The sequence below is a fragment of the Callithrix jacchus genome, chromosome 12, assembly GCF_049354715.1.
Source record: "Callithrix jacchus isolate 240 chromosome 12, calJac240_pri, whole genome shotgun sequence".
Lineage (NCBI taxonomy): Eukaryota > Metazoa > Chordata > Mammalia > Primates > Cebidae > Callithrix > Callithrix jacchus.
In genome coordinates, this window is record NC_133513.1 from 86,490,956 (window position 1) to 86,503,391 (window position 12,436).

General features: G+C 41.8%; 2 protein-coding genes across 6 annotated transcripts in view; one reads left to right on the forward strand and one right to left on the reverse strand.

The window, feature by feature from the left end:
- FRA10AC1 (fragile site, folic acid type, rare, fra(10)(q23.3) or fra(10)(q24.2) candidate 1) overlaps positions 1-4,289 on the reverse strand; it is a 91,991-nt gene extending 87,702 nt beyond the window's left edge. For 3 of the 4 annotated variants that reach the window (XM_078346068.1, XM_017979140.4, XM_078346066.1), the window contains exons 1-2: positions 3,853-4,289; positions 2,362-2,508 (exon numbers count right to left, since the gene is read on the reverse strand). The gene's annotated coding sequence lies outside the window, so the exon portion shown is untranslated. Of the gene's footprint in view, positions 1-2,361; positions 2,509-3,520; positions 3,607-3,852 lie in introns of those variants that run through there. The other variant, XM_078346067.1, reaches the window with a different exon arrangement.
- LGI1 (leucine rich glioma inactivated 1) overlaps positions 4,290-12,436 on the forward strand; it is a 37,611-nt gene continuing 29,464 nt past the window's right edge. Inside the window, exons 1-2 of one of the 2 annotated variants that reach the window (XM_002756447.6) lie at positions 4,290-4,734; positions 5,152-5,223. In XM_002756447.6, coding sequence (XP_002756493.2) covers positions 4,520-4,734; positions 5,152-5,223 — 287 coding nt within the window. In that variant the 5' untranslated portion in view covers positions 4,290-4,519. The remainder of the gene's footprint in view (positions 4,735-5,151; positions 5,224-12,436) is intronic. The other variant, XM_017979143.4, reaches the window with a different exon arrangement.

Here is a 12,436-nt window from a genome sequence, read left to right on the forward strand (position 1 = left end):
CACTGCTGCTGGGCCACCAAGGCTGAGCTGCTCCTGGTGAAAAATTCCATGACTTTGGTCTGATCCCCCGGCCTGGACAGGAGCATTGTTTGTCTTACCTCTTCAGCAGCTCCTGGTGCCACCATTGCAGAGTGCATAGTTGCTTAGAGCACCTCCATGCCATGCAACGGTGTCCACCACACTAGAGAGAACTCCCACTCTGGTACAGGAAAGATTTCTCTTACTCTCTTGGAACTTACACACACTTAAGGGCAGTAGGCTGAAAAAGGTCTTCATCCTGTATTCACAGCCACCTTAATCTTCTCCACCTCTGGACCTTGTCCTTGGGCCAAGCATCGGTGCTCCTACTCTCATGCAAACTGGTGAGATTTCTTTTTTCCAGGAGGCAACTTGTTTCCTTACCATGGTTACACCCTTGACCAGGCCACAGTGTATCATCCTGCTCAGAAGTGCCTGCTTCCCAAAATGAATATATGCTTCAGCTAACCGCATTTTCATTTGAGAGCTTTGCTTCCCAGGTCCCAGGAGTCACATGTTCAGAATTCAAGTCCTGTTGCAACCATGATGAGAATGATGGTGATGATGGTGATGATGATGATGATGATGATGGATCTTTCACACGTATCAGACTGCACAAGAAGCACTTCTAGATACATTATCATGTTAAATTAATGACTCTATCAACCCAAATGCCCATTGATGATAGACTGGATTGGGAAAATGTGGCACATATACACCATGGAATATTATGCAGCAATCAGAAATGATGAGTTCGTGTCGTTTGTAGGGACATGGATGAATCTGGAGAACATCATTCTCAGCAAACTGACACAAGAACAGAAAATGAAACACCGCATATTCTCACTCATAGGCGGGTGATGAAAAATGAGAACACATGGACACAGAGAGGGGAGTACTAAACACTGGGGTCTATTGGGGGGAAAAGGGGAGGGCCAGTGGGAGGGGGAGGTGGGGAGGGATAGCCTGGGGAGAAACACCAAATGTGGGTGAAGGGGTGAAAGCAAACAGAACACACTGCCATGTGTGTACCTATGCAACTGTATTGCATGCTCTGCACATGTACCCCAAAACCTAAAATGCAATAAAAAAATAAGAAAAAAAAATTAATGACTCTGTGATACATACTATTATCCTCATTTTACAGAGGAGAAAATTGTGACTTAGGTAGGTTAAATCGGCCCATGGTCATATGGCTGGCAAACTGCAGAGCTCAGCTGCAGACTGGGCATTGAGCCTGCCTCAGCTGGGCATCCTGGCTTCCCTGGGCCTCCTTCCAACTCTGCTTTAATCCTTTCCAAGCCCCTCTCCCCAGGGTCCCCATTGTGATCCACAGGTGGGTGGCCATACCTATCTGAAGGCCTCCAAGATGGTGGAAACTCCTAAGCTTCCACCTCCTGCTTCCATCTCTGCACTCCCTGGGGCTTCCTGGAGGGTAGGATGGGAAGCATTAACAGCAATAGGGCCTCCTCTTCAGGCTCTCAAGACTTCAGTGTAGCAACCTGCCTTAATCTCCCCAGGTCCCTCCTCAGATCCAGTTCTGGAGCCAGGAAGTGGTTTTTCCTCCCCAAAAGGTGGCCAGCATCCTGCATTACATGGTTAAATTTTGCCTGACCTTAGTGGGTGTTTTTAATTGAATAAAGAATTCAAGTCTGGGTTTTAAATGTCATAGAAAAAGAAAACGTTACTGTCTTTTCAGAATGCCCATTGTAATTTGCCCTTAGAGTTTCTCCTCCCCACCCCTCCCTTCCCCAATGGTCCTTCTCCCCCTTGAACTGGCAAACTGAACCGCCAGATAAATACAGCTGCAAAGTGAACAGTGTGTGTATGACTTCTTCCCCTCATTCATCTGCCTTCCTGGCTTTACCAAGTCTAAAGAAAAAGGCAGCTCACCCCTTCCTTGGCTGTGCCTTCATAGCACAAAGCCAACAGCCAGTCAAGCAGTCTTCATGATTTGAAACATTTGAAAGTGAAACGTAGAGAATGACTTAGCCCGATCAATTCCATCAGTCATTTTAACCACGTTTCTGCCATTGAGTCTCGCCCCGTGCAGGGTGTTGGCCTCTGTGTGGTCCCTCCACACCTCAATTTCTCCATCTGTAACATGCAAGGATCGAATCCAAGACCTTTGAGGTCCCTGAAGCTTCTCAGGGTCTTCATTTTGTAATTACAGAACACATCATTTACAAGTTAGATGATTTAGGGGGTGACTTCAAATAAAAACGATCCTCCATAAAACTTTTACCACATAATTATTTTATGCAGCAAGTTTCCACTGGGCACTTGAAGCAGGGTTCAATTTACAAAAACCTGACTTGCAGCCAATTTTTAAGTGACACTTACTGTTTAAAGTGAGGCTTGCCCAGAGGTCACAGTTTCTAAAAACACTGTCCTCCATTCCCTCCTCCACAGAGTCCTTGATGGTGAAGCATTCATAACACACTTTCAAATCATGACTTCTCTTGAATGAAGAGGTTTTCTGTTTCCCTTCTGTAAAGAAAAACACCACACAGTATTTACAACCCCACAAAAACTGGCTTAATGATAATAACCTACTGGTCATTTTGTAACACAAACCAGGTACTATCACCCCTCTGCCAGATTCTGCAGAGGCGTGCCATTGCTCTGCAGATCACGAGCTGGACTTGATGTATGCTGTTCCTTCTAGCTGGAGTGTTCTCACCAACCCTCTCTGTTACTCCTCCTTACCTGAGAACTCAGCTCAATCAGTGCTTCTTCAGGGAATGGGCCCCTGACTTCCTTGACTAAGTCAGATCTCTTTATTAGAACTGCAAGGTGGAACTGAAAGTTTATTTGGCTGAGCATGACCATGAATGGAGTGTACACTTGCTGTTGCTGGCATAGGCATCCGGGTTGCCCACTACATGCACAGTGCTACATAGGCCCTGGGTTCCTAGAGGATCTCTAACTTCATGGACCTTGCAGTCTTCTGGGGTAAACAGACAGTTATCGAATGCGAGAATGCACATGAATGCCACTGTACCCCTCAAAGAGCTTACAGAGAACTGAACAAGTGATTGAAATGAGCATGGGACTAGCTGCATGAGCAAAAGGGTAGAATGGCAATGCTGTAAGCTCTGATGCAGAATGAGGTTATGTCAAAATCACCCATTTGCTCAAGCAGTCCTTTTAATACTTTCAGTCTAAGAAGCTAGAGGAGAGAGGAACATGGCCTGATATCCCAGGCTGGCCATGCCAAGTTGCAGGTTGGCCGCCTTCACCATGGTGAGATAACCAGGGGTCTGTTTTCTTCCTCTTCCTCCATCCCAAGAGTCTTCCTACTCTGTTGGACTAAACCACCCCACCCCAAGACCAGGGCCTCTTGATTGCTTCTTTAAATGAATTTTCTTTTCGAGGGCCCACCCTCTCCTCTCAAGTACATGAGTAACATAGCCAATCATTTTCATTTAATTCCAGAATGTCTCTGCTATCATCCCCATTTTACAGACAGGAGAGTAGATTCAGCGAGTTCACAGCAGACCTGGGTTCTCAAAGCCAGGTGTCTGGTTCTTAGTCCAGCATTTCCCCCACCTTGTTACAGCCTCCGGGCTGAGCCAGGCGTTTTTCAAAGCCCAGGAAGCTAGAGTTGGCCGCCTCCTGCTGGCAGGGAGTTCCTTCCAGGCTTCTGGTGCTACTGCCAAAGCAGGGAGGGTGGGAGAATCAGAGGAGGGTAGATTATACACAGAGAGGTCCGCACTTCTGTTTCCCTTCCTTGTCAAGGAAGGAGGGAATGCATTACATGGGGGATGCAGGGGGGATAGGAAAATCAATCATTCATGATAGTTAATAAGTGTCAGAAAAGTATTTACTCACATTTATCCCCTGAAAGTCACAGTCTTCATCTGCTGTGATTTGTCTTTCCCTGATGGCATCAGCCAGGTGGGCTCAGCAAGAAACAGCAAAAGGTTTTATCCAATGTTGCAGAGAGAGTTTCATTTAACTTCATTTTTTTTTCCAGCCAGGGCTGGCTCCAAAGCTAGTTTTTCTTACTAGGTTGTTTGCTACATGCAAAGCCGATTCCCAGAGGTTTCTGAGATTGCCGACATCCTATGCAAGATGACTGCTCCCACCCACGCGCCCACCCACTCACTAATAAGACATAATGCCGTCCTATTTTTGGTAACAATTAAAGGGCCTCCCGGTGAAAGCAGAAAGCTGTTTATTTTCTGTGACATCACTTCGCTTTGCCTTCGAAGGCTGGTCTGTGCTCAGTGTTTTCGTGGTGATGCAAGTCGGCTCTCTCCTCCAGCAGTTGGATCCCTCCCATCTCACAGTACCTCACAGGTCTCTTCCCCCGAGCAGTGCATTGCTGGAGCGAGGAGAAGCTCACGAATCAGCTGCAGGTCCCTGTTTTGAAAAAGCAGAGATACAGAGGCAGAGGAAAAAGGGTGGACTCCTATGTGACCTGTTCTTAGAGCAAGACAATCACCATCTGAATTCCAGAAGCCCTGTTCATGGTTGGGGATATTTTCTCGACTGCATGGAATCAGAAAGAAGCAAAAGGATGGGAAATGCCTGCATTCCCCTGAAAAGAATTGCTTATTTCCTATGTCTCTTATCTGCGCTTTTGCTGACTGAGGGGAAGAAACCAGCGAAGCCAAAATGCCCTGCCGTGTGTACTTGTACCAAAGATAATGCTTTATGTGAGAATGCCAGATCCATTCCACGCACCGTTCCTCCTGATGTTACCTCATTGTAAGGCCCGTAAGCATTTTGATATCTAATTTACAATTTAAAATTTCCAGCCGGTGGATTTGGGGCTTTGCATGTATTCGTAGAAGGGCATGGAGAGAGAGAGATTCCTCTTGCTTGCTTGGCCATTTGACAGTGCTAACATTTGCTGCATTTAGAATTTTTGATTTTTTTTTTTTTTTTAGCTGCTGCTGAACATGCTTAGATCCCCTCAGCCCTGAACATTATCATAAGAAACCTGTAGCCGATTCATTTCTCTGACTTCATCTGGGAAGGAATAGTATTGTACTTCATAAAATAGTGTCAAAATAGTCACTGTTATGCTAAACCGGATTAACCTACGGTTTGTTCTGTGTGTGTGTGTGTGTGTGTCTCTTTGTGTGTGTGTTTGTTTGTTTTGTGTTTTCTGTTTTCTTTCAGATCCTTTGTGAGATCTGGTTTTACTGAAATCTCAGAAGGGAGTTTTTTATTCACACCATCGCTGCAGCTCTTGTGAGAAATATTTATATCATGACTATTTTTAATATGGCATATATTTGGATAAGCCTTCTAGTAAAATGATCTCAATATTAATTTTGTCAAATGTGATTCTATTTCTGAAAAGAAAAAGCAACAGTATCAGTACAGTGAGAGGTAGATGGGTTTGTTTGCGACTTCACCTAACAGTGCATGCAGGTTGATTCTTACGATGGCAAATTTATTAACCTGTCGTGCTGTCTACTTTCATGGCTATGTATGAAGTTGTCAGAATGTTGCAACAATGATCCCAATTCCATTCCACTATTTTACTTTCATTTTTAACTTGGGAACTTTGGTTCTTTTGCCCTGGAGTTTTTGAATTAGTCAGTACAGAGCCCAGCATAACATATGCGCTCAAGATGTTGTATCTTGGGGATCTGGGGCAGGCTGCTACTCTGTATGATTTACCATGTGGGGAAAAAAACACCTCCGTTCTTTCTAGGTAATTCCTTAAAATACCAATTCTCAAGAGATTGTTTTTTAATCTTATCTAATTTATAATTAGTTCCCTTCCAAGGAGGGAAAGAAATATTAATATAGGGTAGTGCAAAGGATTACTCTCTGCTCTGTGTTTTGAGTTGGCCACAAGGGAACCGCATATTCAGTCAATGCCTGAAAATATTCAAAAAAATAATATTTGACTAAGAAATCAGATCTGTTCACAGGCATAATGGAACATGTATACTTTGTTTTGATGTGTAACGTTTGGCTATTGGAGTCTTGGTTCTTAACAGCAGCATCACGTGGGGGTCGAGAGTCTCCCAGGACTCAGGTATCAGGCAACAGACTTGGTTTGTAGCTGAACAGATATGGGCAGAACTAGCCAGTTGTGGATCGGCTGAGTCTTGGCTATCTTAACTGCATGATTCAGGACTCAAGGCTCTCACTTGTTTGGTTTTTAGTCTGTTGGTTTTCTTGCCTTACTTGGCTGTTTTGGCTGTTTGAAGTTACATACACAGAAGCAAACAGCATGGAGTTGCCATTGGAGAGACAAGTGTTTAAACCTTACACTGACACTCATAGAACCTAAACATGTAATCTTGTGCAGATTACTAAGTCTCACTGAGCCTCAGTCTCCTTATCTGTAAAATGGAAGTGAGAACACATATTTCCAAGGTTTAAGTAGATAAAACACTTGGCATAGGGCATGGCGAATACTTACACACTTTATAAATGTCAAGGTTTTAAAATTTTACATCAAGCTAAAAAGCTAAAAGTCACTCAATCTATTGTTTTGTCCAAATGAAATCCTTGAACTGGTTTGACTGCTTCATTGAATTCACAAACTTGATCAGATGTTGTGACATTATGTAATGATGCTGGCTAATGTCCTTCTACTGGCTGATGTCTTCAAATGATTAACAATTGACTAGATATTCCTAAGGTGTTTATCTATTTGATTGATAGCTAGTCGTGTGATTGGAGAAAGTGTTAGATTCTTTCCCACAGAAAGTGGCAGCGTCTCTAATGCTGGGGTCCTCCCACAGAATAAGAATTTGCTGCCTCTGAGAAAGTAATAAATTGTGCTTATGGTGTCACTTGTTAAATAAATAAATGGCTCATTTAAAAAGCATCCTTTTGATATGCTAAGGCACCTTTCTTCCCCTAGGATAGTTAAATAGATCAGTCCTTAAAATTCAAGGAGTAGTGTCAGTCAACACTAGATGGACATTAGCTGTGGCACAGAAAGCCTGGCGTGATTAACCTAATCAGTTACCACATCTCCACTTTGTTTTTGTTGGGTGGACCCAGTCACGGCAAGCACAGATGCTGGACAATGTTATAGAAATAGTTACCGGCTGCTGCAGGGTAATGTGATTACACGTATTTAGAATCACAGAGGGAAGCCAAGGGACCAGTTTTTAAATAGCCCAACCGAGTGTGTGCCATGCCGGTGTCCCATGCTCCGAGTTCCTATGGAACATTCCAGCCTTTATTTCTAAAAGCAGTTCAGGTTTCAGAAATAACAAAAGGCGAGTAATTCTTGCCCTGTTTGTTCTCAGTTAACTGGGATGGGCTAACCTCAGCATGGTAGACTTGTGCCAGTGCTGATATTATGCAAAATTGTCAGGGGTCAGAGTTTGTCCCTAATCTCCAGAACCTTGTTCCTAAAGACTCTGTTCTCCATCCTTCCTGCCCAGTGTTCTCTGCTTTCTCTTATCCTCATGAAAAAGTCTAATAAACTCATGTGCACTGAGTAGGAAATAAATGAGAAGGCTCTGAATATCATAACAATTGTGGGAATGCATGGATCACAGACAGAAAGGTCTCTTCTGTGAGATAAGGCTGTCCAGTACCATGAAAACACCACATAGGCTGCCAGTCCCCCATTGGAACATGAAGACCAGAGGCATTGGACCACAAGATTAGGCCTAGATGGCACAAGTCTTTGAGGTTTGCAAAAATTCCAGCAGCATTTGTGATTGTGAATTACCACACTCACCCATCATAACGTGTGAAGGAATAAATTTCAGAATCCATTCAGCTTGATTGATGTAGGAAGACAGTTCATTGGTTTCTTGCTTTGTTGCTGCGAAGGGTTAAAGCAAATGTCCTATTTCCATCATCCACCCTAAAAATCTGATAATGTCGTTATGCCCCAGATGCTTTTTCAGAGCTTCTGCAAAAGCCATGATGAGAAAGAAGTACTTGTTGAAATGTCAGTCTGGGGTACTGAGGAAAACAGACATGGTATCTTAAGTTACATGCACTGTTTGGGAAAAGATCCTGGTAGGCCGCAGCTGGCAGTTTGTGTTGGAGAACAAGAAAAAGAAAACCCCACACTGTAGAGAAGAGAGAGAAAAAATAAAATTATTCAATAAAAATTCATCAGATTCGTTGTAAAAATACATTTTTTTAAAAAATCTCACTTATGGTTTTAAACATAACAACAAAAACCTTTCCCAAGCAAATGCAATTCCATTCACGTTTTACATAGGGCCAGTTTTGAAACATAATCAATGACAACAGTTATGCATTCTAGCTTGCTTTTAGTGATAGAAAGTGGTAATTTTAGTGAATGTAATTTAGAGAAGTGTGTTTTCACACATTACAGCCCTGTTCCTTCTCAACTACAGACTGAAATCCCCAATGATACAGGCTGATGATGGAAGTGAAATTCAAATTCAAGAGGATAAAATGTGGCCACGTTACCACCCATTTATAACATATTTTAATGAACTAAACCCCTGTAATTCCCAAGAGAGTTCTATTTTCAGGGAGTGATTTCCAGGGTAGTTTTAGTAACATGTTCCAACAAAACAACACAAAACAAAACACTGCATGTAAGAATTCGATGTGACCAGAAAAAATTTCTTCGTATTTTGATGGGATGTAGTCTTGTTTGAAACATGGAACTGATCTTTCAGCATCAAAGGAGGGGAATAGCATTATTTTAAAAATTAATCCACAATCAACACATAAATACATGATCCGTAAGAAATTAAAAACTAAAAACAAATGGAAAAGCAAAAGACATGAGCAAAAGAAGGAGTAAGTCCATCCTTACTAAGGCTTTATTATTTAGTCCTTCAAAATATAATTTGTCCAGGAAAAAATACTCATGGCCTCCTTTACCTTTCAAGCAATTGCTACCTTTTTCTATTCCTCCTTGTATCACAAGCTTGCAACTCAGCAGTCTTCAGTGACCACTCACGCCAGAACCATCAGCCAGGAATGCTTTTGGAGGAATTATTAGCTGATCATAGATGAGTATGTTTTGGTTTGTACCCGGCGGATGCCCCCATGATGGACGAAAAAGTAAAAATTTCAGTCATCTAGGCTGTTTGGTCTATAGTTTGCCCTATGATCTAATCTTTTACTTTTTAGTTAATTACTTCTTTTTGTTTTTACTTTCCTAAAAATAATTTGAACTTTTAGATCCAAGTTTCCATGTATAGGTTTGTTACTTGAAGCGAACTAATTCTCATAACTGCACAAACTAGTGCTTACTCCAAATGTTTTCTCTGAAAGCATATTTCATCCTTTCAGTTATTTAGGCAATAAAACTTCAGAGGTACCTTCTCTTTCACTGTCCACTTCCACCTGGACAAGTATCCTGTCCAACAGCATGAGAATCTGCCTCCTCCTGTTCACCGCAGCATCACTGCCTTAACTGAGGCTGCATTTCATTCACTATTTCACAGGCTGTGGCAGGAGCTTCCACGCCTCACTCTCTGCTTTCAGTTCCCATCTGATCCATCTCCATTAGCGCTGCCTTTCCTGAGACACAGCTCTTCATGCTTTCATGACTCCCTTGAAACAGAGAAAGCCCAGACACCTGAGCTGGCATCCATAGCATTTGTTCCATTCTATTTGTCCAGAGTTATCACTCACACCATTGACTCTACACACACACACACACACACACACACACACACACACACGCCCAAACAAGTTCCATTCAGATCACTGCAGGATCTCATTCTATGACCTCTGTTGATTCTCAAATTCTCTAGACTTTACTGATGTCTCTGGTACTGTGTGCCATTTGTTAGAACTTCGGTGCTTGTATCTGCCTTGTGACTTTCATGGAGGATCACCAATAAGCTGTGGCCCCAGACATGGCTTCCCATATATTTGTTGAATCCAGTTTATGTTTCCATAGATTTTGTGCTGAAGACTCCTGTGTTCCTCTCAGCAGATAGTGCTGGTTATGTTCACACTCTTTCTGATGTTTGGTGCACCCTATCTGAGTTCACATGAACTAATAATGGTGTGGAGGTCTGGGAAGTGAGCCGAACTAAAATAATGCAAGATGTTTGCTCATGAGGTTATGAATTCAAACTTCCTAAGCAGAGATTTCCAGCCTTCCTGATTTCGGAGGCAAAGCATCCAAATCTTTCCTTAGATGCATTGCTTGAATCTCTTTTGTCCCACACCGACTTCACATTTGGCCTCCCAGGGTTTTAGTTGGACTGCAAAAGCTGACTAGTCTCTCCTGGGAAGGGTAAGATTCTCCTTTATCCAGTCTGACAGGACTTCTAAAGGGAACCATTAGTCGAGCATTATTAATATGAAAAGAAAAATCATTAACACAAAGATAATTTACTTTTTGACTTATTTAAGTACCTGCTTAGCCAAAACAAGTATTTATTTATTGTATAGTTGCAAGCAGCAACAAAATGCAAACAAAAGCCTCCCATTCTAGCAGACCATATATTGAGGCTCTACTGGGTAGCAGGTACAATGTTGGGCTTTGTGAGGGACATAAAGATGAGTGACACGCTGTCACTCTTCACGCTGATATGGCAGCTCCAAGCTGGTAGTGACTCTTGAGATGGTAAATTACATTTTGCCTGTATTTGAATGCATTGGTTTTATTTTAAATATTATTTTTACATAAGTAGAGATGAGGTCTTGCTATGTTGCCCAGGCTGATCTCGAACTCCTGACCTTAAACAATCCTCCTACCTTACCCTCCCAAAGTGCTGGGATTACAGGTGTGAGCCACTGTGCCTGGTCTACTTAAATGTATTGTAAGGTAGTCTTGATAAGTGTTCTCATTTTCTTCAAAATTATATTCAGTTGATTGGTGATGATGGTGATGCTTACTGATTGTTGACCCTGTGGCTAATATGGGTGACAAAATATCGGCAAGGGCTTTATAGCATCAGCTGTAATATCAAAACAGCTGACCCTGGTGAGCTGGCAATAAGACAAACAAAACAGGCTTGTGGTCAGATAAGCATGGGTTCAAATCCCCACTCGGCTGTTTACTAGTTGTGTGATTTGGGGCAAGCTTAATCAAGTCTTGATATCTGTATCTACAAAATGAGGAAGAACCATAGTCCTATTGCACAGAATTACAGTAAGGATTAAGTAAAACAACGCATGAAAAATGCTTGGCAAGGTTCCTGTAACTCAATACACATTAGCTTTATTACAGTATCTGAAAATCACTTTAATTTGAACTACCATAACAACAGATTAGTGTCTGATTGTATAATCTGGTTTTGCCAATAATCTCAGCTTTAAACATTTTGTGGTTCTACACGCAGGTTTCTAGCAGAACTTGCTGAGAAATCTTTCCTTCAAATACTTCTCACAGGAAACATACACTATTTACCTTTCAAAAAAAGTCATTAACCCTCTCCCTTCTTCCTCATATAAATAAAATGACTGGCACCACATTTTGTAAAACGTGTCAGATTTTGTTTAAATAATTAACATTGGCAATCTTCAGATGAGTGGTTCTATGGTAGCATAGAAAGGGGCCCGAACTCGAAGTCAGGAGACATGGGTTTGAAATTCAGTTTGGCCAGTAATGGGCTATGTGACCATGGGTAGGTCACAAAATATCAATGGGCCTCAGCTTTTACTGCATAAAATATTAGAGGTAGATAAAATTGTGGTTCTGAAACTCAAATGCTAGTGGGGGTTGGGGTGCTAAGATCAATGAAGGAAGCAGTTGAGTATAAGGCAATAGGGAGTAGTGGTGACTGAGGTAAACCAGAGAGGGTATGTCTCACCTAAAAATGACATCCCCTGCTCCAATTCATTATTGCTGATGGGAATGTGGTACATGCATATGGAGCCCTATCTTCCTCATTTTTAGGGGAAGATAGAAATCTGGAAGTAGATTTTTAAACAGTATAAAGAACAAACAAACATAATTTGGCATTTTGAGACCCTCACATTTAATTACATCTAATGTCTCTTCCTATCTTAAAATTCTGTTGTATTCTACACACAGTGACTTTAATATAGAAATGGCCTATTTAAAGAAATTGACAAAGATTATTGAATCAATTCTTACAAACCAATACATTAGATTGTTTATTGAAAGAACCTCGTAATATGAAACTGGCTGTTATAAGGCTACTATTATAATAATTGTAGTTCCCAAATCTTCCAACAGGTCCAAAGGGACCTCACCAGGCTCTCCCTGTGGCAGTTGATGATAAAATGATGTTTCAGTATCCCTTTCATGAAGCAAGGATTGGAAAAAAATTGTTAGGCTCATTTTTACATAGCAAGATGGCAGGTGTCTGCATGTGTGAAATGTGATTAAAATGCAATAAGTCTTTAAAAATACAGACTAGAAATGTATAGGAACAAATGACTCTTGATTTCATGGAGGGCCATAGATTTTGCCCAATGGTGCTTCCATGGCTAAAGATTTCTGGACCCTCCTTTGAGAATTGTCTTCACTGCCAGTTTACCAGCCATGCAATAAAATCAGGCA